This window comes from Mixophyes fleayi, chromosome 4, assembly GCF_038048845.1.
Source record: "Mixophyes fleayi isolate aMixFle1 chromosome 4, aMixFle1.hap1, whole genome shotgun sequence".
In the NCBI taxonomy this organism is placed as follows: domain Eukaryota; kingdom Metazoa; phylum Chordata; class Amphibia; order Anura; family Limnodynastidae; genus Mixophyes; species Mixophyes fleayi.
The window spans coordinates 302,440,177-302,466,479 of NC_134405.1; the positions used below are offsets into that span (position 1 = coordinate 302,440,177).

Here is a 26,303-nt window from a genome sequence, read left to right on the forward strand (position 1 = left end):
TTAGTAGTTTACTGTCTTTCATACACATAGATGCACGCCCCACATACCACTTTTGGGAAGAAGTTCTGTGCAAAATGCTTAGTGCAACCACTTGTAGGATTGTAGCCCAAGGTGGATATTATCATGCCAACAAAAGCAAAAATGTCACTTCAAAGTCCTAGCTACTAACAATTTTTACCATTGCCTTAATTAATTTCATTTTTCCCTCATAAAATAATGCTTTAGATTTCATAAAAGGTTAAAGTTCATGGACCTATTTCTTTTTTTCCCCACTTTACCAACTACGGGTCTCACCTAATTGCGTTTGCGCATCATATCATTGCATACTGCGCCAGTATTTTGAGATGCATCAAGTGAAAACAGATACAACTTTACCACAACCCTTGCATAGATACACCTCTACACAGCAACCTTACATAACGCAAATGTAGGAGTTGATGATAAATGTCGTATGTCTGCTCTATGCATTCTATTTTAGGTTGCACATATTTTATGATGTGTGCAACTCAATATACAGACCTAAATACACATGTGTGCAGGTTCATCTTTGCTCATGTGCAAAACTCTAAATGCTGGCCTATATTTGTACCTATGCTGTCTATTTATGAAGACCCATCCATAAGGAAAATCTTCTTTTGCCGTCCAAAGCAAGGTGAAAATCTTGCTTGGGCAGCTTAGCGGTAGTGGCTGGCAGCGATATGAGGCGTCTTACTGCTTGCCGGGCCGGTGCATGAGCCGGTATGTCAGCTAACATATTCGCACTGAAACTGGGCTTCCGGTTCCAAGTTCGAAACCAAAAAATAATAAAGTTTGAACAAAATGTTTTTAAGAAATAAAAAAAATATATATATTTTTAAAAAAAATTGAAAAAATGGTTTATTTAACTACTAGACATTTTTGTTTCTGTTTTTCTTGTTTCACCATCCTGAGATGGCTATAGTGATAAGTACATGATAAATAGGCTTCTCCAAGCTTTGCCAGAGGCCTCCACCGAAAGCGATCACTAGAGATACCCAACTATAGCCTTCACTGGAGGTTTTTTTAAGTAAGCAGAAAGCCTAAATCCGGACGAAACGCTCTTGTTAGCTATGACTTGGAAATTACTTAGTCAATGCATCTACTGTAATAACTTTTGGTGGTCATAAGAGTGGTATATTTTCCACTACTAATAATAACGAAATAACTGTAAGAAAAGTAGAGTAGAAGTTTGCAAGTTCCGGACAGGCTGAAAAATAAGCAATATAGCAGGGATCTGATGGCGATTCCAAATGGATGAGGTGTAGCAGAATGGCAGTATATATGATTTCTGCTTTAGTATAGTCTACAAACCACATAATAAAAGCTACTATTTGAATTTAAGGGTCATTGATCAAGTTGCACCCAACCTTTTTTTATGCATCTTTTAGATAAAAACACTTAGTACGCGCCCATGCAGTCATTGGAAAAATCCAAAATGTCAGAGAACACTTGTAATTGATAATTGGAATACAAAAGTGAGCACACTGTGGGGTCTGTTTATTAAAATGTGTTGTTAAGGCTGATTTTCTCTTTCTAATCACTCATTGTCACATTCTAACAATTACCTTTCGGCGAATCAGCTAAGCTAAGCTGCCTTGGCAATAATGGCCCAGAGCGATAAGTGTTAACTTACCACTTTGCCGGTTCAGTCTCAGGGAATCTGCGTATGTACGATCCGACTAGCCAGTTCACATATGCGCTATACATCAATCTATAGGGCGAAGCCTTAGCTCTGGTGAAAACAGCTGTCTAACTGGAGATTTTCACCCTATAATAAATACACCTTTGTATTAATTGTGTCACTTAAAGTTGTACTGACGCAAAATAAAACAAATAACTGATATTATGCTTTCCTTCCAGCATAGAATAACAAGAGAAATTGTATTGTTGATCAATATAAAAATAGGGACAACAACATCCAGAACCAATGTACAAATTCTAAGGTTGTCTCTTCAAATTAGAAACTGTAACTCATAACGCAATAATACAAGATGTTTCTTTACAAGAATATTTTTAATTGCCCCCCTATTACATTGGAAAATTGTACTTTTCCAGACTCCAAGAGAATAAACAGTTGAAGAGTTAAATAAAACAGATTTGTTCTGCGTCTGTGAGAATGTATGTGCTTTGGACTGTACATAAAGGCAATAAAAATCTTCATTCGCTTTAGAAAACACAAGACAGACAGTCTTAAGCAATATTTCTGGATTCTGCCTCTTTTCCATGCGGATATGTGATAGAAATGTAACAGCGCACAGACATGGCCTAAGGTGTGTCTATATTTAGGAATGGCCATGGAGTACAATGTACAAGGATATTTTTGTGAATGTGCTATGTTTAAATACAGCTGTCATAAATAATCTAAGTGCATGCATTGATATTTACTTGATTTTCTCTCTGACTTATTGTTTTCAGCATCCATTAAAGTAAAATGTATTACAGAAAAGCAGCATAACATTTGTATGTCTTGTCATGTTAGCAGAGCCAGACTTATTAATAATACCAGACACACAGCTATATTCATAGAGAAGGTCAACCAGGTCTCTGTTTGTCTAGTGCTTAGTCACTCCCAAATATCCTAATACATAAGCAAACCAAGGGGGGGGGGGTTTCCTGGTGCCTGAAAACCCCCTCCAAGCCTGGGGCACTGTATAATTGAGGTGGCTGGACCCTGCCCCCCGCTTCACACGGCTCTGCTTGAAAAGGGAGAGTTGTGTGCACCTAACAGTAGGGCACACATCATTGCCCATGTATATTATGGGGATAGGAAGAGTTGGAGAGCAGCCGAACACTGTCTAAAATTATAGCTACGCCCCCATGCATGCTTGTCACGCCCACTGGCGGCATGGTGTGGAAACCCCCCTCTACAAATCCTGTGTTTGCCCCTGTAATAAAGAAATGGAGCATGTTTCTTTTAGAAGGATGTCAAAATCTAGCACTTATCACATGGCAAGCACATCAAGTCTTATATCTCAAGTCATGCTGTAATTAGGGTTGGCTGGGTTTGGGGTTGGGGGCATCTGTCCCCTGGGCCTTTGCCATATTTGGCTGCCTTAGGCCGGGTCAGTGGGCCACCTGCATTATTTTTCTTTTAAAAATTCTGAATAGACTGCTGGTCTGAGACCTACCTCCCGCTCCCTGCAGACTAAAATTTTGCTAGCCAGCCTCTGATGTTCGTATGGTAATAGGAGGAGTGAACGAGGATTTGAAACAAAATCTTACTATAACAGTCAGGACATAAACTGAACAACAAAAAGATACAATATTAGTGAATACTAGTAATCATATACAATGCTCTATTGTGTTGAACATTTTTAATTTAATTAATACCTGGGATAACAGGTGAACAAATCAGATAGACTGGAAAATCTATTTGGGACTTCATCTGCGGTATGGTTACAAAAAAACATTCACACATGAGTGTTATATGAAATTATTATATCTGTTATTAGATAATGTATTTTTTAAGTAAAGCTAAAGTCAGTGACTGCAAAGGGTAATAGAATATGACAAGTCAGTTAGCAATTATGGAAGATATAAGCAGAAGATTTATTATAATAATATTATATTCATATAGAATCAATTCGTAAAAGTGAAAGATACATGAAGCAGATGTATTGACAGTTCTCTTCTCATTAAAACAATAGTTGTTTTTTTTTACCTAAAAAGATTTTTGTTAAAGTTTCCAAAGGAAAAAGTATACATGAACAAGCACAGTTCAAAGGACGGTTAAACGCATTAGGTATGAAACAATTGGTTTTAAAATGCTAGTAACAAAAACCACTTCTGCAACAGGTTCTTGGATTTATTCCAGATTCAGCCTAGTGACCAGATCTGTGTTCAATCAGGCAACACACGTGTATGGACAAAATAGAAAATCCTAGACATATCCTAGAATAATTTGACTAAATAAACTGAATGATTGTATCCCATGGAGCGGGCCCAAGTAGAGTGGTCAATCTAATGTTGATCAGGACGTGATCAACTACCGTGATCTGCCACTGATAACTAGATTTTTCACCTGTCCTGAGCAAATTAAGATGTTTACTAAGATAACCAGTAATTTCGGTACCAAACACATAGTAGTTTTGGGCCAATTTGGCTAACTGATATTTCTTAGGACAATCAAGATGAACTTCTGCAAGGTGACAGCTGTCTTTACTATAAATTAAACTTATTTTCTTTCACCTCACTTACCAAAATGAGCTGGCAGGTTACCTCCTCTTCCTCCATCGCTGTACTAGCTCTGCACTTTACTGCCTGCACAGAGAAAAGAACACCCTCTGAGCAAAATCAGTCCCTTGTGATGTCGCAGTCACACAGTAGCTGACCGCCGACATGGTAGAGGGGAGCAGGGCGCAGAGTAGAACAAAAGGCATCTATATGGGGCCCAGCAGAAAATGGCACAGACAGGGTAAGCTCAGACACTGTAAAGATGGGCAGTGCAGAAGGATTGGAACACCCAGTTGTTTGCTTATAAAATAGTACTAGGGGAGTCAGCAGGAAAACCATGCTTGTACACTACCAGCACTAGGGAAGTAAGCAGCACACTAACATAGAATTCTTAAATGTAGGAGATTTGGAAAACATTGCTTAATGGCACTTAATTAGCTGTTTGAAACCCTTACAGTGCAGAGGGATTTGGAACCCCCAGCTGTTTGCTTATCAATTAGTACTAGGGGGGTAAGCATGAAATCCATGCCTAAAGTGACATGCTGGAATCAGCCTTTGGAATTATAATAAAACATGTTATGTATTCAAGTTATTTTTCATTTTTATATGCTGTTAATTATTTAATTGCTTGCATTGCCCAACTAAATTTGAATAATGGTTGAATTTACTCATGCAATGCTATGTTGAGAATTATATTTTATTTTGTTTTGGGCAAACCAATTGCTTCACATATCGTGCATTTATTCACTCCCTGCATTCTAGAATTGTTTGCAATGTGGGAGAATGCATATTTTTTCTGATAGTAAGTATATACCAGATGTCGCTTTTGAATCTTAATTTGTGTGTCTGGCTTGTGATATTTTCTAAACTCCTTGCACTGGTTAATGTTTTTTTTGTGGCTTTATCAAATCTGCAAAGCACAAAATTGCTCTTTTGTTTTTGCAAACCAATTGTTTGAAGTGTAGTACAGTTTATCATAATCATCAACGTATCAATGTTTTTTATATGGTGCAACACATTCCGTAGCGCCAATCATCTACAGATATGACATAAATGAATATAATACATATAATAGCTGATACATGAATATAATTAAGCATAACAACACATACATGGATAGTCATGAGCTAGCACTTACAGCTAACACTGGTACCATTACGAATTCCATGCATGTGAGTAAACAAATAGCAAAATATTCAGCTCCTCCTTATGTCTCATTTCTATCAACCTCGTACTACATTGCTATCATGTCTTAAGCTCAATTGTCCGCTACCTCATGCTATAATTGCTAGCTTATGACTATCCATAGAGATGCTATTATGATTAATTCTATTTATGTCATTGTTATTATCGGTATCTGTTGTTATATTTATTGCTCTCATGCTTGTCACATTGTATTGATTGCCTGTCTGGTTCTGTGGAATCTGTGGTGTCTTATAAATAAACAATGATGATGATTATGCTTAAAATATAACAGCAGGGTCAGACGAGGTGGACAGGCATGAGACATATGGTAGAGAAGACTCTGTCCATGAGAGTTTGCAGTCTAGAGGGAGGGTGTTATAAGAGACAGTAGGTGCAAATACGACATGAGTGGATGTGGTGGATGGAGGAAGCTGAGGGAGTGGACATGAATGTCTAGGGGGTGCAGGATAGGCAAGCATGGAAATTTGTGTTTTGAGGGAACGTTTGAGGATTGTAGGTTGGAGGAGAATCTGGTCAGGCAAGACACAGAGTTTCATAGGTGAGGAGTATTGCTGAAGAACGTGGAGATGGAGCAGAGCTGTCATGGAGTAGTTGAACCATCTTATGATGAGATCAGAGAAGTATGGAGGGGAAGTAAAAATGAGGGTAAGCAGCTTGAATTGTATTCTGGAAGCAATGGGGCGCAGGTGAAGGGATTTAGAGAATGGGGCAGTAGACGAGGAGCAGCAGGAATGGAAGATTAGTGTTGCCACAACATTCAAGATGGATTGTAGAGTGGAAAGGTAGGTGAGGGGAAAGCCAGTGAGAGGGAGGTAGCTATCGTCAGTTTGGAAAAAAATGAGCATATGGACCAGGGTTTGAGAAGAAGAGGCGTAGTTTAGCAGTGTTATGCAGGAGGAGCAACAGCTGTGAGTAGAGTAGAGGATGGCACCTAGTGTGAGACAGGAGAGAGAACGTGAGGAACAGGAGAGAGATTGGAGTTGTCGATTGTGAGGGAGAGTGGAGAGGCTAAGTGATATTAGAAGATGATAAGCTCAGATTTGGACATGTTAAGTTTGAAGATATATTGGGGAATCCAGGTGGAAATGGCAGAGAGGCAATTGGACACATTGATACGAAAGAGGGTGAGAAGTTGGTGTAAGAAAGGTATATTTGGGTGTTGCTGGCGTAGAAGTGGTAGTGGAGGGTGAAAGAGCATATGAGTTTTCAGAGAGAGGAGGTGTAGATAGAGAAGAGTAAAGGACCAAAAAGAGAGGAAGAGGAGGGAAGTAGAAGTCAGAAGTAGAGACAGTGAATGAGCAAACAAAAAGGTAGGAGGTGAACCAGGAGGTAAACTAGTAGAGTACATTGTCACAAAGGTGGAAGGAGTGAAGGGTGTCAAGAAAAGAGAGTGATCAAGAATATTGAAAGCTTTGGAGAAGTCAAGAATTATGAGAAGGAAGAAATGGCCCTTTGATTAACTAGAAGGAGGTCATTGGTCACTTGGAAGAGGGTCAGTGAGAAGAGAGAAAGTAGGTCAGACAGTCAAAGAGAAGTTATTCAAGTTTTTGAAGACAAAGGGAGCAGAGAACTGGAACGGAAGCTGGAGAGAAAGGCAAGTTCCCCTATGTTTTGAGAATAGGGGAAATAAAAGCATGTTTGAAGGTGGAGGGGACGACACCATTGAGGGTGGGAACATTAAAGAGTTTAGGAAGGTGCATGCAGGCAATGGGTTGTATGGAGCATAGGAGCTTGGAGAGCACTGGGTTGAGGGGGCAGGTGTAAGAGAGGAGAGTGAGGATTTAGTACTCAGTTATAGGAGGGAAGGAACCGAGGGCGGAAGGTGGAGAGAGTGGGTGGAGTGGGGTGAGGTGGATCTGTTGAGAGGGATTTTGTGGTGGATAGTGTCAATTTTGCCTTTAAAGTAAGTGGGAATGGGTGGATATGGAGGATAGAGAAGCAAATTGGCAGTGGCGAAGAGTCAGCAGGGGTTGTTGGATAGGGAGGAGATGAGGGATTTGAAAAGATTTGTTTGGCAGGGTGGAGGGCATTGTAGAAGCAAGAAAGGATGAATTTAAAGTGTTTGGAGTCAGTTTTGATGATGACTTTCTCCATTAGTGCTCTGCAGAGTGGGAACATATTGAATATACTTGTTCGTCAACTCCCTAAATGAAAGTTACTGTACATATACAACAGAAAAGAGATTAGGTAAGGAAGAATATTTTTTCTCAATATATTAGATGACAATCAGAAGTCTTTGGTTTATATTGCCTATATGGCTTTGTCACTGACAATATTGTTTTGAGAATGTTATATTACATTTATTGGCTGCATTTTTCATTGCTGCTTCGTCTTCTATGATCCAATCTATTATCAAGCACTGGTCTATAATTAATAGCATCAATTATCAGTTCACATCAATTGATCAATATCTTTTTGAAGCTTTTTAGCTCTTTTCTCTCCTTTTCTCACATGCCTTTGAGTACTCTTATGTAATAATATATTAATTATTGTTGTTTTTGTTTTGGGTTTTTTTGGCTGTCTCATTGCTTTTTGTTACCTTCTTCTTAAATGCTCTGATCTTTCTGATTAATTAACGATTTGCTGGAGGGTTCTATTATGTTTGTGCTACATTTGTGCTCCTATATGTTTTCTCACCCACTCCTAAAGATAAAATGATAAGGGAGTGGTTTATATAAGCAGGCAGAGTGAAAAGATGGTGAGATCCTGGCATCACATGAAAATTATGTTTTGCCTCTCTTTGAGATCCAAGGAGAGTGGGCAATTCTGAGTCAGTCCAACACTCGACTCGAATATGTAAAACTTGGATGTGTCAGAATAACTTGGATCAGAACCTTTTAGCTGTAATAAGTAATTTGTATTCTACATATATTGTCCAGAGTAACAACAGATAGTGAGAAATACATACACAGTAAAAAGTAACTATTGAGCAAATTATTAATATCAAAAATACAAACAAGGAGCTGCAGTGTAAAAGCGCAAGTCAGTCTGGTTTTAGTCTCCTTTATGTTGATTGCATTGTCTCACATTGAAGGATATTTACTAACAGATAACAAAAGAGCAGTAACCCATTGCAACCAATCAGACATTTATTCTCATTGTCTAACTTGCACAAGTTTATTTAAAGCTAACTGGTGTGTTGTGGTTTACTGAATCCTTGCACTTGGTAAATAAACTTATAAGCAATAATAAAGCAAAGTTTGTTTTTTGTTATTACAATGTTTTGCGCAAAATAATTTTATGTCTAGCTATTTTTTACTTCTAAGTTTAAATCTTATGTATACATAAACTAAGAGCTTTATGGTGAAGCAGATGTTTTTGATGAAAATGGAACATTGTCAATAATTGTCAATTTACTCTGCTAATTGTCAAAAGCAGAGTAAATGCTTATATAGCGAAATCTGCAAAAAAGTTGAATTGTACCTGCCATTCAGATTGCAAGTTGTTTCAAATATACTGGTACCATTTGAAAAGGAGCTGCAGTCTATATCACTTCCCGGGAGTGCAAATAAAAAATGTAATCATGTAGAAATACTGTTTAACACATTTCTAGAAGCTAAATGCTGCTTAGTTTGTAAAACTGTTACGTGTTGATGTACTAAAACAACTAAAAAGAAAATGTGAAGGTGTTGTCATAGCAACCAATCAGATTCTACCTATCGTTTATCTAGTACATTCTAGAAAATTATAGCTAGAATCTGTTTGGTTACTATGGGCAACACCTCCACTTTTCCTTTTCAGACGTTTTAGTAAATCTACCCCTTAATGTACTCTTACATTGTATTGTTATAAATTACTTAATAACACGTGAAAGTTTATTTGTTGAAAATACTTTATTACATATGTTGGCAACAGTGGTGCAGAAGAACTCCAGGTTTGTCAAACAACAAATCCATTTTTTCGTCCATTGTTGCGTTACGCCTTCAAGCTGCTTCAAATCTTTGGAACTGACTCCATTAACACATGGGGTCCTCATCATCTATAATCTATAAAGCTTGTATGGTGAACTTCCCATTATGATTTTACACTATTTGAACGGGACAAAATCTAATCATAATTTTTATCAGGAATAGGATTACATTTTCATGCAAATAATTAATTTTGCCATTATTTTTTAAGACAACTCTATTTTTATGTATTGGGTAGTTAAAAAGTGGGATCCTAATTTTTGAACAAATTTTAAAAACATATTCAAATTTTAAAGTTTGCAAAGAGGTAAATTTATTATTATTTTTCATTGTTAGTTTTTTTTGTTTTGTTTTTTTAAATTGGCAAACACAGTGCAAATGTTTGATCCTTTATGTTGACATTGATTGCATAAATTAAAGAATTTCTGACTGGAACTAAACATTTGTTCTTATTTGCTTCTTCAGCCAAAACATCCTAACCCAGACTGGCGTTACTCTGCATCACTAAAAGCTGCAATGCAGGGGTGAGTACATATTTAATTTTTTAATATCTGAATACACAAAGAGAAAACAAAATTGTAAAACTATACAACACAAACTTGCAATAAAGAATTTGGTGGTGGGAAATGAGCATTCATAGACATTATAATAATCATAGATGTGGATAGACGTTCTGCAGTGTTTTAATTGTTTATATGTTTATGGTGTTCTTTTCGTATTTGACATGGACAATTCGAACTGTGCACGTACTAATCAATGAAATATAATTAGCCATGTCTTAGCTCTCACGATCTAGTGTAGAATGTTTCCATTTTCCCTGACATAAGACTCCTTTGTTCTAGCGCTGTTGATCTGAATGACATGGTGGCTTACTATGGCTGTTTGGACTATAAACAACTTCTCCTTCTCTGATTTATGTAGTTCCTAGTGTTGCATGATATTTGTTTCCTCCTGATTTCCCCACTACTGTTTATGTTCCCAAGTGCAACTGGATTTCATTACAAAAGATTCAACTATTGTGAAAATCTGGTTTCAAATTGTGAAATCACATTTTTAAAGTTATTCATTATGGATTGGGGTATGGTTTCACATGCAATGTAGAAATGGAAAAATTTGCCTAACCTAACTCATCAACCCAAGCAAGACCATTAATGAGCTCAAAATCCAACAATGGATTAGTAATCCCTATACTTAAGCAGTACACCAACCACAAGCTCAAAATCAAGTCTATCACTAACCATAAGAATGCTTAAAATGTGACTTTAATCAAAAACTAAAATAATCCTCCATGGAGATCAAATTAGAAATATACCTGTCAAGGACAGTCTTTCACAACAGATGTTCTCTATTGATAACCTAGACAGTAAGAAATCTGTATTTGCTGATAACACTTAGTTACATAGGGTTATTAACACAAATCAGAATAGTAAAGTGATAAAGACCTAGACAATGGCAAAAAGGTTTGTGAAATGTAAGATAAAATATATATATGTCATCGTCATCATCAACATTTATTTATATAGCGCCAGCAAATTCCTTAGCACTTTACAATTGGGAACAAACATTTATAAGACAATACTGGGTAAAACATACAGATAGAGAGGTAAGGGCCCTGCTCGCAAGCTTACAATCTATGGGACAATGGGAGTTTTAAACACTGGGGGCATGTGCTACATCATAATACACATTAGACCAGCTAGAATGCAAAGGTAAAAAGTATTCAGTGGGCTGTGTGATCAGTCACACAGCAATGTTGTTCAGAGGGTTGTTGTCTTGTGTTAGTTGTGTAGAGGGTGGTAATAGGGTAACCTAGGGAGATTAAGATACTGGTTGAGGAATATTATAAACTTGCCTGAAGAGGTGGGTTATCAGAGACCGCTTGAAGGTTTGAAGATTAGAGAAAAGACTTACTGTGCGAGAGAGGGAATTCCACAAAGAGGGTGCAGCTCGAAAAAAGTCCTGTAACCGGGAATGGGAGGATGTGATGAGAATGGAAGAGAGACGCAGATCTTGTGCAGAACGGAGGTGTCGAGTCGGGAGATATTTTGAGACAAGTGAGGAGATGTATGTCGGTGTAATTTTGTTGACAGCCTTGTATGTTAGTAGAAGAATTTTAGATTGAATTCGTTGAAATACAGGCAACCAATGTAGAGACTGACAGCGTGGCTCAGCAGAGGAAGAACGGTTTGCAAGGAAAGTCAATCTAGCCGCTGCGTGCAAAATAGATTGTAGGGGTTCAAGTCTGATTTTGGGAAGACCAGTAAGGAGGGAATTGCAATAGTCGATACGGGAGATGATGAGTGCATGATTTAAGGTTTTTGCAGTGTCTTGTGTGAGATATGTGCGTATTCTGGAAATGTTCTTTAACATGATTTAGATATACAGTTGATGTGGGGAATAAATGATAGTTGTGAGTCAACTTCATATATATATATATATATATATATATATATATATATATATATATATATATAAATATATATACAAATAGAAATATATATATCCAAATATATATACACACATATATATATATATATATATATATATAGGATTATGTACCTAGGCTATGGAAATAACTATGATACTTGCACATTAACTATAACACTATTAAAAACAAAAAACATCAATGAATGGAGAAGCCCTTACCAATACTCATTTATGGGAAGCCAAGTACCACAGTGCCAGGCAGCAGCTGCAAAGGTTAATAAAATCCTAGGATGCATAAAAGAGGGAAGCAAACATAAGTCATCATCTAGGGCCTAATTCATTAAGGTTCTTAACTTGAGAAACTTCTTATTTCAGTCTCCTGGACAAAACCATGTTACAATGCAAGGGGTGCAAATTAGTATTCTGTTTTGCACATAAGTTAAATACTGACTGTTTTTTCATGTAGCACACAAATACTTGGTAGCTTATTTGTACACTGAAATTTAAAGTTGATATTTGTGTGCTACATGAAAAAACAGCCAGAACTCAAGATGGATAGATTCCATTTAAATAAATGATAAAGGATCTTCAATTGTGAATGGAGGAAAGATGGTTTCACCCTGAGCATAGGAAAGGATTCTTTACTATAAAGGTTGTTAAACTGTGGAATTCCTTATCACACGAGGTGGTGATGGCATTTCACTAACAGAATTAAACAAATGATATGGATGCTTTTTAAAAAGTAAATGGTTTTCATAAATATCATTATAGAGGTCATTATGTGGTGGCCGATCCAGGAAATTTGACTGCCATTTTTGGGGCGAGGGAGGATATTTTCCCCCTGTGAGGTTAAATTGATAACTATCGTGCCGGACATTTTGTTTAGCCTTCATATATATCAAGGCAGTTAGAATTTTATGAGAGATTGAACTTAATGGACCTGTGTCTTTTCTCAATCTTACTGATACTCCATTCACACTACATAAAAAACCTGGGTTTTTGCCGAGGCGGGCCCCGACGATCTGGGTCGAGACTCAGTGTGAAAGGGGGTCTGTGCAAAATCCCGGGTCATCAGACCCGGGAATTAAACTCAGGATGCTGCAGAGAAGAGAGATAGGAGAAAGCTTGGCACACTGGATAGAGGAAGTGGTGCGTGAGCTGCTGCCGATTAGAGGAGAGGATAAAATCAAAAAACAGACCACAGGCACTGTAAAGGATACAACAGTGTACTATAACATAAAAAAATATTAACAGATAAAATAATAATACAATAAAATAATAAAATAAGATAATACTAACAGATCTGGCCATGATTAAAGCAATGCTGTGAACTGTCACCACCCACTCGAGCCTCATCTTTGTATGCAAAAAAAAAAATTCCCCTTTAAATAACCTCGCCATTTTTCAGCCAATCAAAGCTCTTGTGATGACTCACACTTATTGCCAGGGGCAGACCCGGGACCAGTATGAACGGGGTCAACCCGGGAAACTCCCGGGTCCAAGGTGCGGTGAGAATGGGGTCTCTGAGCTGGGATGCTCTGTGACACTGCAAAAACTCGGCTTGAAAACCCGGGATATTGCAGGGGTGGCAGTGTGAAAGTGGTATAAATATGTTATTATGTAAGAGCCAAATAGTTGGGGAAATGGTAGAACCAAATCTCATATGTTTTCTCTAACATAGGGCGCTGTCAGTCAAAAATCACATTGAAATGATTCTGTGGGATTGGTCAGGGGATATACAAAACTGATTAAAAAATATTCTTTGCTCAACTTTTTTTTCTAAAGAATCATCTACAAATACTAGTGAACACTTAATTATCCCTTAATATGTATATTGCCACAGCTGATTATGATTTAAGGTAAATAAAATGCTCTATGGATCTTGCTGATATTTCACTAGGGTCTATGAAAACTATATTAAAAAAAATAGATGTTTGTAATTATTATTATTATTAAATTCATTCACTGGAGGTATGCTTACAAAGTAAAAGGGATCATGTTGCTCCACCAATTGAGTTTTTTTTGTGGATGGCTTTGGTAGCAGGGGCATAACAGTAGGGTGCGGCAGCTATGGGGCCCAAAGGTGAGGGGGACCCAGCAATGCCGTGTCGCCCCTCCCTTCCTGAGGTCAGCACTTATCCTGAGGCCCTGCTCTGCTCTCAGGTGCTCAGATGAGAGAGCAGAGCTGGTGGTTGGGGGGGGAAGGGGGGGTTAGGGGGTGCAGGGGGTTAGAGAGGTGGGAAATGCATTGCCAAGCAGATTTTGCAATGGGGCCCAGCACTGTTCTGACCCTGTTTGTTAGTACAGTGAAATAAGTTAAAATAATTGTGGTACTTTCTGCTGTCTTAGTCTAGGAAAGATTTCACATCATTCATTTTTAATGAGCGTCAGAATGAAACCAACGCGCATAATGGTGTAGTAACAATGCGCTACACTGATCTGATCTATGGAAGCCATTTAACAACAGAGCACAGTTTTTCAAACATCACATGAGGTTTTTTCAGTATTTTAAATATATCAAACCTTTAAAACACAAACCCTCCGTCCCACTGGCTAGCAAATGGCGGTTTCATCCACTGGGATCTCCACCATTTCTGGATTACAGGCATTGGTACCAGGAGAATTTTCAAACATGACAACACCAAAGAGGATATAAGAATTCTGAAGTTTACAAACTTCTTTCAACTGTACCTTATTCGCCTGTCTCCTCGGAGACAATCTGATAGTTGAAAGTGATTCTGTAAAAGAAAAAAGAACAGCTGGGTGTAGAACTCTTTAAATAATAAATAACTGAATTATTTTAAATAGCTTGCCTAGTAAAAAAAATCATATGTTATCAGGAAATGTTTATTATGTGACTTGTTGACAGAGATAATAAAGTAGTTCAACAGACATAATACTGAGGGACATTTGTGAAGACGTTGTATAGTAAAAAGATGGTGTCGATCATAGTATTCAATGCATCACTGTCATTTTCCTAGTACAGTTGAAAGCTTCCACTTAATGGGCAACACCGTTGTTTTCTCATGTGTACCAGTGTTCAGAATTGTTCCTGCTTGTATAAACTATTGGACTTAAATCTAGTAACACAACATAAAAATTTCACAGATAAGTAAAAATGTGCTCTAAAGTGATCCCCTGATGTCATGGGTCTCCCAATGTCTGTAACTATCTAGTGCTGGATGGTGGTATCACTGGAGCACAGATAATTAAGATTATTTTTTTTAATTTTATTTCAACCCAAAACTGTTTTTACATAACCTAAATAGCATATTTAATCTGCTCATCATTGTTATATATCAACAGCATTAGAGCCATTAGTCTTACCCCACCATTACCAAATGTATCAAAAGGCACATATCTTGTATGTATGCATTATTTTTGCTGGACCTGTGCGTTAAGGCCATGACAACCTATGTATACATGTATATTGTAATAGCAAAGTATGTATGTTGTCAGTCCTTATACTCACATCAGCAAAAGTGAACTGCCATTAAAAGGGAGTGTAATCTTTATGGAAGTACACACTTTCACTGATGATGGCCGGATGGAGGTCAGTAGCACATATTGTCATTGCATATGACATGAAACTTTGAGTGCTGGTGTAGTAGCTGGGGTTTATATGACAGAGGCTACTAATGAGTAACTATTGCAGGTAGCATCTACTGGCTACTATTACTGGCAGATTATATTCTTCTGGACAATATTACTGGCATGTGGTTATTGTGATTATTGTTGTTGTTGTTGATTTGTTAAGCTTCACAGTTAGTAAAACAGAAAGCATAAAACATAGATATAAAAGGTAGACAAAATAAATGCAGTAGTGAAAACAAAGGGTAGGAAGGGCCCTAGTGGGAAATGGGCACAGCTGAGACAAGAGGTGCAAGTGTGGCTTACAGTTGAGATTGGGACAAAAGTGATGGTGAACCAGTGTGAGCAACATAGGTGGAACTTGGGTAGATTCTAGTAAATATAGGTGGTTTTCAGAGATTGGGGGAAAGTCTGATCCTGCATGTTAGGGAATTCAGTAGGTTGGTAGTGGCATGGGAGAAGTCATGTAGGTAGAAGTGAGAGGTGGTTATCAGAAAGGAGACATGGCACGGCTCAAAGGGAGATCTAAGAGGGTGCAAGATAGAGTATTTAGAGCTGAGGTTTGAGATAGATGAATGAGTGGTGTTGTTGAAGGATTTGTAGGTGATGGTGAGTAATTTGGATTTTAGAGGATAAAGGAAGTCAATGTAGTGATTTGCAGAGTGGTGCAGTGGAAAGGGAAGATGTTAGTTACATCATTTGGGATGGTTGAAGTGGGGTAGAATGATGATGGCTATGCCAGATAGAAGGAGGCTGTAGTAGTCAAAGCAGGAGATTATGGGAGAATGGATAAGAGTTTTGGATTTTGCATCCTAGGTAAGAAAAGGGCAAATTTCAAAGGTGTAGGTGACAAGACAAGTTGTACGACATGTACCAGCATACCCAAAGACTTAATGGCAGTCTGGGTAAGCTGGGACCTGTAGTACACCAGGAACAAAATAAATGCTTTTATACATAATAATATTATTATTACCCCACACCACCACCCAGGGGATTGGGAAGAACCCTAGTGCTATCAGCACAGGGCTGGGTACACCTAGGAGTGGGGGTCTGGATTGTTTTTGCATACCCAATCTCTCTAGGAAATCTAGCCCCATGCTGACCAGCTTGGGGCTGGTTTGGCATTATGGTAATGGGAACACATGCTGCGGGTTTCACTGCTATAGTGCCACCAGCCCAGCTGGCAAAGCCTAGTGCTTTTAGTAGCACAATTGGGGGGACCCCATGCTTTTTGTCCCTCTGTTTTTGCTAGTACCAGCCTAGTGTGGCAGCACTAGGGTTGGCTAAGGTGCTTGGAGGTGGGGGGCAAGGGGGGTGCTGATTTTTGGTTACATTAATTCCGGGATTTTATTGTTTAAATTTATTGCCTTTTTAAGTTTAGTGATTTATGTTGAAATTTTGCCTGTCTATTTTATAACCCCATCTACTTTTTACATGTTGACCTTTTAACTGTGCAGACATTATGAACATGTAGACATTCTGATTTTTCACCTTATGACTGTAGAAATTTTAACTGTAGTCATTTTCACTGTCGACTTTTCAACTGCATCTCAACAAGACTGCTAGAAATTCTGTATGTAAGCAATAAAGCAGAGGGCAGAGTCAAAGGTGACACCAGCGTAGTGGGTTTGGAGACTAAGGAAACTATGGTGTTGTAGATGGTGAGTAAGATTTTGAGGTGGTGAAGTGGGAAAATGATAAGCTCTGTTGAACTTAAGCTTTAGGTAGCATTGGGACATCCATAGAAACACTTTGTCACATGAGATAGTAAAGAAGAGAAAAGGGCATGGAAGAGGAGGTTGATTTGGGTGTCTTCAACATAGAGATGGTACTGGAGGGTAAGAAAATGGCAATAGAAGAGGTGTACAGTGTGAAAAGCAGCCAAAAACAAAACCAACTTGATGATGATGCATGACATTTTAACGTTGATTTAAACTAATAAAAATAAATATTAAATATTTTAAAAAATACCCCCCCTCCCTCCCCAGGAAAGAACTGCCCTGTGTATGCCTGCATGTATAGAACTACGAGCACCAGCATGCCATATAATCAAGGGCCCACTGGGACCCTTAGTGCCTTAAAGAAAAAAAAAGCAGAAAAACTACACACCATACAAAAAAATCTTTTACTTGAAATAAATACTCCCCCAATCTCTAATTCACCACTTTATTAATCACATAGATCCAAAGGATCCTCTCCTTTGTAATACAAAGGAAATAAAAAAATAACTAAATCTTCCATCTGTTTGGTCAGACCATGAGAAAGCCGCTGTGATTGGCTAGTTGCATTGAGTTGCACATAAGGACTTAATGAACTTCATTGTATTGTTCCCCCTCCCCCGTGTCAGTGGCAACCAACCCGGGCTATGAGTGCTAGAAGACTTTTAGGGGAGTATATATATATATATTTTTTTTAAATGTATTTATTTACTTATTTAATGATTTATTTTTGTACTGCAAAGTTCCGTGATGATGACAATAATCATCAACATGGAACTTTGCACTTTACATGTTGCCGTTTATGAAAAGAAGCTATGCTCATTTGCTTTTACTGTATAACATACTTGTAGAATAAAAATCATCACAAGACCATACTTTGAATAAAAAATATAATTTAGTCCTTTATTTCATTTGAAAATATTGTTTAGTTACGACCTTATGACCTATGCTCTGTCTTTCAGTGCCTTTAGCTGCTGAAGTAGATGCTTGTTCAAGAAATATTTTGCCTATTACTTTTTCCTTTGGGTAGCAAGAATATGGTGGCCCATCCCCTGATATACTTACCTTTATCTTTATATAACAGCTGAGATCAGTGCAGGAAACCATTGATCAGGTATCATTTTATGGACAAGTTTCAAGAAGAGGCAGGAATGTGCTAAGTGCTGATACTATGAGAGCTGTGGCACTAATCATTTTGGGTGTTATCATCTTTATCTATAATATAAATGTCTAGTGGCGTGTGTCAGTCTGTCTGTGTGTGTGTGTGTGGAAAAAATAAAACCAAGCTGCAGCGCCACCTGCTGGGCGGAGTTATACACTGACCTACTAAATTCTTAGTGTGTGTGGAAAAAAAAATTCATCAAGGGCTGAAATTTGTTCTACTTAGATGTTTTTAATTTGTTAATTGTTAAAAGTGTTTATAAAGATTTAAAAAATATATATATATTTCTTGAAGGAGAAGTGACAGTTGGGAGTGGTTGGTGGTTGCCGGGGGTGACAGTGGGGAGTGGTTGGTGGTTGAGGCCTGGGCTATGGCCCAAATGCATGACAAGAACCTTTTTAACACCTTAAGTAGCTTGATTTGACTAGAATGCATAAGTATCATGCACGGGTTAACTTGTAGCACATATGTGCAAACCTAGGGCAATCCTGCCCTCCCATGCAAGCTATCCAGCAAGCAATGTCAGGACAACAGTAACCAGCTTTCACCTTGGCTGTTATATAGAGGTTGTGGTGAGGGTAATGGTGAGGACAGGCAACTAGGATAGACTTCCAGTTACCTGCTAATCATAGGGAGGAAAATGATGTCCTTACTCAGCCGTCCCATCCTGCTGTATTGTTCATTAACGGCATATACAACAGTGACATTTAAAGAAAATAAAAAAGTTCTACTTGCCATTATTAAAACATGTTGAAGCAATACATTTGAATGCACTAAATTTCACAGTTAAATAAAATATAATCTGCATGAAATAACAAAGCATATTATGATGATGGGTTCTATTTTCAATTTGATTTTTATTTTGAGGGTGCGTTACAAAATCATTAACCCAAAATATCTGTTTTGTGCAGTGCTGTACATATCGAAGGAGCAGCAGTCTTACGTGGCGCAGCTGTAGGACTCGAACAACAATGGCCAACAGTGTCCAGTGCAACACCAGGTAAGGTGTAACTCCAAACTTTATATACTAACTGCTTTGGGGTGAAAACAAAAACAATTTAAAGCAAGGAAAGCAATGTTAGTTTGGGTAAAATATTTTGGTTTATTCATATAGTATGACAGAATAGTTTTAGTTTGTTTATCAATGATCACAGATTTCAGAAGCTAATATCCATGAATTTGCTACTAGACTAAGATCCTAGCGGACATGGAGCTGAAAAAGATTAACTAAACATGCCATTTTAAAGTGCTATAATCAAATACAGCATGTCACCATCATCACCTCATTATCTGGTGATAAGAATACTAGGCTGGGCCAGAGTATCCTGTGTCTGTGTAAACCATGCACCATCCAATCATTGGATGATCAGTAGACTAAGCAAAGTTCCATTATATTGTGACCAGTATACCATGCAGAGCAGCACAGCCTGGTAACCAGTATACTACGAAGTGACGATATGTTGATGAGTATTATGGCAGTCATAACAAATAACCTTAACGATTCTGATCATCATTTACTTACATAGCATATGATGACGATTCTCTTGCCCAGCAAACAGCCACCATCGTCACATCCAACATAAGCCTACCATCATCATACCCAGAAAACAGCCACTGTCATCATATCCAGCCAGCCCTGCCCTTTGCACACATTAATGGATGAATCATCATATTCCTATGATAGGTTTATAGGAGGGAAATTTAGCGATATATCTAGGTCTTTGACAAAGTTATATTCCTAATTTCCATGGTCGAAGTGCGGGTATATAAAGAGGTATGCCATACCGCCACTTCTCCTGCTGCTTTGGGTGTAAAACTATCAAAGTACATTCGCTTACATTTTCAATACCACCACTTCTAAATTTCCACTTGGAATGCTGCCTAAATTAGAAACCTGGGAATTCATCCTCTAATTAATCTGTAGAGTGGGCATCACCCACTTGCCAACTGTACATTTCACTAGAGATAGCATCATACGACCGTCAGCCCAACTATGCCTACCACCCAGCTTTTCAAGTGGGGGCAATCGGGACAATGTACATCCGTCATTGCATAGTGGTTTGTGGAGGTCAGAAAATGATGGCCAGCCTTAGAGGAAAAGTTGTAGGTATAAAGTGGAGCTGGAGTTTGAGCTCCCTTCTTATTTCAGATCAGCCTAAATTTTCAAACTTTACAGAGAAGAATAATTGGCTTATGGTGCAATTTTATCTTTAAAGAGGGGTTATCACTTCTACATATAGTCAAATGATGTTGATTTATTTAAAGTAGAATAGAAAGCTAGCGGTGCTTCAGCCATCTTTCTTTTTTAAACTACTAGCACATCTGCCACCATTCATTTGTATACAATTCAAAGGTAAAGAAGATGGCGGATATGCATTAAAATAGCTATGATAATATATAGGTAGTATTTTTTATGCGCTATTGAATTAGGGAAGTATAATTTTATGTTGAGAAATATACTTTTTATTATTTATCTAGTATAATTGGAGGATTAACTGACTACAAAAATGTAATATAAAGTGTACTTGTTCCCACCTTCCCATATTTATTCCTAACCTCATTACATACCTTACCACATTTATTTCTAAGGATCCATGTGAGAGAAATGCTCTGAGCCAGATTTGAGAGCTGTCTCGTTTACTGCTGACTTCAGTTGAAATAACATGATTAAAAATACATGAAGTCAGTGTTAAACCTACAAGCAGAGTGTCTGCCTTGCTGTTCTCTTCTAGCACTTAACATTTTTATCTTGTTTTGCTTTTCTCCATTCCCTGCTGTATTTGATTTGAATGCATTTTTGTATACACCGCTCTCTCTCTCTTTCTCCTATTATCCTCCTCTGTCTTTCTCTCTCTACACTATCCCCGCATCTTTCTGTTTTCTATATTCTTCTCGCTGCTCCTCCTACGTGGCATCAGTTTGGTGGATGAAGGGTGAGGGCGAGAGTGGTGAGAGTGAGGCAATGTAGTGAGTCTTACATGGCATAGTGCAGCCGGTGAGAAAGGGTCTAGGAATAGTATATAACCATGACAGTTGAATGATTTTCAGTGAATGTGGAAAGGAGTGCATTGTAACACAATGCAGATAAATGGTTGATATTCATGTTTGTGGGAGAAAATATGGATGTAAATATGTAGCCACATAGTGCAGAGACTGGGTGATAGGGTCTAATGTATTGAATGGTGTGTGGTGTTTATAGAGTAGAGACTGGGGGACCTGATGTATACTATGCGGTTTAATAGAAGTTGTAAGAGTATTTTTGCAGACAGTGGTGGGATATTCTACCCCACCTGCCAGCTAAGCCTCTAGCAACATTCAACACTTTACTAAGCATCATTAGAATTGGCCATCCTAAGTATGGTGAGAGGAGCACTATCTCCCCTCCCATGAAATGCCACCTAAGGTGGGTGCCTCATGATTGGCACTGCACTCAGAGTAGAGCTTATCACCAGCGGGTTCCCAGTGCCCAGTTGCAGCTGCTTATTATGGACCCCCCAAGAGTCACAGTTTCTGCAAAACAAATGATGTTGCTCGTGCAGTGACCATGCTGACAACCCTGCAGGCTGAATACACAGGTTCTGCAAAGGAAGTGCTGCACACGTAGCCTAGAGGGTATGGCCATGTGGACCAATAGGAAGCTATTGGTCAATGCAACAATTTTCCCACACCCAAAATCCGGCACTGATCTCCCCACAAGCCCACTTAGTCACCAGCACACAGTCCCTAGGAGAGGCGTAGGTACTTTGTACTAGCCCTCCCTCTCAGCGCCCCTGTCAACTGTAATACATTTTATCTTGGAATTGATATAATGTATCAGTGGAGTTTATCGAATATAGGAAACACAAAATACTTGATAGACTAAATATGCCACATGTATTGAGTATTTAAGAATAAAACAGAACTGCGACAAGACAATCAACCATTAAAGTGGTAGAAGTGTATTGCAAGGGGGCTTAGCAGTTAGAGCAGATCTTTCTATTATCGAGTCACAAACTAGCTTGTGAAATGACGTGCAATAGCTTAAACATTTATAGTAGAGATAACAGGGCTCAGGTGGACACATTTGTGCTCCAAACATACATAGGAAAATAGTAAAAGACACATGTGAAAAAAGTGCACTTACATTTACATGTTGAGTTGGAAGCATCTCAAGATGCATCCAGCTTAAAAAAAGCAGCATTTGCGCCAGACATATGTCATGCGCAACAAGGTTGTATACTTATGACCCACGATAGGGAAAAGATATTTATTGACAGTGTTAGTAGAAAATGCTAAATTCTCACTACCCTATTTATACACAATATATAATTTATAATATAATATTGTCATATAAATATAAACAAGAGAGATGTCACATTTATAATATCAAATGTTATCAAATACCAACACTTCAACATCTGCTGTTTAACCATTTAAAACCAAGTGGGAATCTTCGTTCCTGCAGTAGTCCACTTTGAAATGTCAATTAATTAATGCAAATAGAAGCCTGTGACTTGATATTATATACCTGTGACGCTAATGATTTAAGTACCAGCAGCTGGAGTCAAGCAAGAGTCACTAGTTCTGCAGATAGTCATCATCATTACTGTGTATTGTTGCACAAGTCCTCCAGTAATCCTAAAGGACGCACTTGGGTAAGCATTCACGTATAATTATAATTGCAATTACAGGAACATTCCGTTACTGTACTACATTTGTTCATCCCTGCCTGCACCTAAGTCTAAATAAAATATAAGTAGTATAACTGTATTAATATTAGTTCATCATTTTATTTCCTAATTGCAATTGGCTTCTCAGCAAAATAATCCAGGGACATTGATAAACAGGAATGTTCATACATCATTCATGCCGTCTTCTTTTTCTTCTTAGAACTACTGTACATATATTGAAATCTTGGCATGGGCTTAAAGATTTTATTGATTGATATTCTATATAATCACATTATGCACAAACACTGGGTTGGAGATTGTGTAAGTCTTGTAATGCTGAGGTTTTAGTCTGCATTGAGAACTTATCTTAAATCTTTATTGAGAAATACGGTAAGTCAGCATAAGATCAATCCATGATGCATACTAATGTGATGCAAGGTACAGATTTCACATTTTAGGTAAGCCATTCCAGATTGTATTTGAGGAACAATCAGTATAATGAAGTATCTAAGAGTATTAAATTACAAATTACTTAATAAAAAATATATGTAGAGCATATGAAAAGCATGATTTCCCTGGTTCTGCCTCTGTTACTGGCAAGGCTCACAATGACAGTGACAATACAAAAATGGTAACTTTAAAATTATATGTATTCATGTGTTAATTTGACTTAATTTTGATCTGCTCATCATCTAAGTCCTAATAATATATGTTAATACAATTTCATATCAGGCAATAAGGGACATTTGTGGATTTACAGATACACCTGAACATGTATATTGTGGAAATGTAGTAATTGCCATCAAATAGGTCAACCTACTGTCGCTAGTATTACGACCAGTGGTGGACCACCCCTTTCATTAATTTCTCCTGAAATATTGCATGGTTTAGTGAGGTTTGGTTTGTGGCACATCTGACTAGCCAGAGAAAGCAAGTCTTTCGGGAGGAAGAAAAGTATGTGAAACAGTTCCCCCCCCCATTAAAATGAGAAATACCATTTATGTTGAGCTGCACTTATACACCACCCTTAATCACTTGGGGCTTGATTGATTAAGTAAATTTAAGCAAAAGTAAGTAAGACAAAACCATGTTGCATTGGAGGGGTAAGTAAATTTAAAATGTGATGGTAGATTTATATTTGGGATAGGGCATGTCCTAGATCAACTTGAAATTTCAGTGTTCAGTTTCTAATGGTACTGTGGGCATCAGAAAGAATCTGTAAATGCCAAATTTAGCCCAGAAGACTTGTTCTAGATGGAGTGCATACTTTCATATTACTTTCTGCAATAATACCGTCAGTGTGTTTGCCTACAGACTGTGTTACTGTATTACTGTTCTGCTTTAATTTTATCAGCTCCAATATCAATGAAACACACACATGGATTTCATTTCTTTTGTCTAAACAAAGAGCCTCCTAATCGAGAGAAGCAGAACCAGGTCAACTGCCAGATATGTTTATGTTACTCAGTAGGTCCTTCTTAGCCTCTGGGTAATACGGAGACATAGGAACAGCATAAAGTAATTGAATAGATAGATCCTCAACCTTAAGGAAATGATCAGAAGCCATATTCTTGTAAATCACAGCCCTGCATACAGATAATCCTCACCTCTTGCTTTTCACCATTACTGATTAATTAGATGCATGGCAGCATGTGTTAGCAGAACGTTCAGCATGATTTATAGTGAGAATGAAGAGAGATGGCGAGTAGCGTTTGCACATTTATTATAGCAGGAGAAAAGTCTCCTGTTGTTTAGAAGTGATAACAAAGGCTGATTATTCTAATGATACTATTACACATTTCTATTTATTTTGTGGCATTCTGGGACATAGTTTTTTCTGTAGAAATAAATATTCACACTTTACATGTGAGCATGTTTCACTCGTCTTGCTGTTACATACATTCACCGTGTTGTAACATCACTTACATCTTACATGTACTGTATATCATACTTGTCTACTCTCCTGGATTCCCAGAAGAGCAGGCAATCTACCTGACCCTTGTGGAGAGGGGCGTGATCACCATAGCCCGGCCCCCTACTATTCAATGCTGCGAATTTCAGCATTTTATAGTAGGTGGCGGGACCAGTGGCGGATCCAGGGGGATACGATCGGGACGATCGCTCCCCCCTACCAGGGGCTTGCTGCCGACAGCTGCACACTGTGCAGGTCCGTTCAGCAGTGACAGTGTGCTGCCCGGCTGCTCTGATTGTGTTTTAAACACAATCAGAGCAGCGGAACAGCACACTGCCACTGCTGAACGGACCTGCACATACTGTGCAGCCGCCGGCAGCATTAGACATCAGAAAGGGGGCGGAGGCTTAAATCTCCCCCCCCCTAAAATCGCCCTGGGTAGGACAAATGTCTAGATCCACCCCTGGGCGGGGCTATAGTGGCGCGACAACGTCACAGCGTCCCCTCCTACTCACTGTCACATGACCTGTCCTCCGGTATCTTCTGGAGGACAGGTCATAAAAGTTGGCAAGTATGCTTTATGTAACGTCACCAATGTAAATCCATGTAAACCTCAGCAGTTGGTAAGGAGAATTTTTGCTATTTCTGAAAATGCAATGCATCCATTTAAAATAATATGGCTCCAATAACTAGAACTTAATCTAGTATTACCATTAATTATTATTTACAAAATTGTGCCACTTTGAGTATATATGTGTCTAACTGGGAATAGAATTGTCGTCTCCTGGGCTAGATGGCGCTCACAGCAGGATTTACACAAGAAATGATTCACAGGCTGAATGTGACCACCGCTAGTTTTATTTGTAGGTTACAGTGGTGCAAATAATACCCAACCAAATAGATCATAAAGTAAAATAACCTAATCCCTGTCCTGATTTAACTACTATAATGAGATCAGGGTTGATTGCACACCTCTTGCAAAACAAATGATTCACAGTGCAAAACACAATTATTTCACAAACTCTCACAGTCAAGAATCACTTATTTTTTTCCAGAATATAAGTATATGTAGAAACACACCCTTAAACACCCATTCCAGGCTGTTAGCTGCCTAATTAGATACCGTTTATCACTCATAACCTTGACAAGCCAGGTCCTTATTTAAATGTTACAAAAACCTAATTTAAAGATCATGCTTCCACTGCCACAATTTCTGACCTATATTGTATATGGGAGACCTTAAGACAGGGCCAGATTACCCACTATGCGAACAAGACCCCTGTTTAGGGTCCAGTTGCCTTAGAGGGTTTGTTGCTGACTGGATAACAAAAGCAGGGCATAGCAACCGGAGCATGTGACTTAGGTGCCAACCGCCACATCAGGAGCTGCGCTGACTGGTGCCAATCAATTCCCTGTTTAGCAGTGAGTCTGACTCGCAGCTGAGTAGATATGGTGGCATCGCTCAGTCCACACAACTGCAGCATATTTTTGTAACACATCTACTTCCTCCTTATTGGACAGAGGTGAAAGGTGTGTGTA

General features: G+C 38.3%; 1 protein-coding gene across 10 annotated transcripts in view; it reads left to right on the forward strand.

Moving 5' to 3' along the window:
• The window catches only part of LOC142152872 (protocadherin alpha-C2-like), a 202,423-nt gene that overhangs the window by 144,313 nt on the left and 31,807 nt on the right, over nucleotides 1–26,303 (forward strand). For 8 of the 10 annotated variants that reach the window (XM_075209911.1, XM_075209917.1, XM_075209914.1 and 5 more), the window contains exons 2-3: nucleotides 9,771–9,829; nucleotides 19,115–19,203. In XM_075209911.1, the coding sequence (XP_075066012.1) occupies nucleotides 9,771–9,829; nucleotides 19,115–19,203 (148 nt within the window). The remainder of the gene's footprint in view (nucleotides 1–9,770; nucleotides 9,830–19,114; nucleotides 19,204–26,303) is intronic. The other 2 variants (XM_075209919.1, XM_075209918.1) reach the window with 1 other exon arrangement.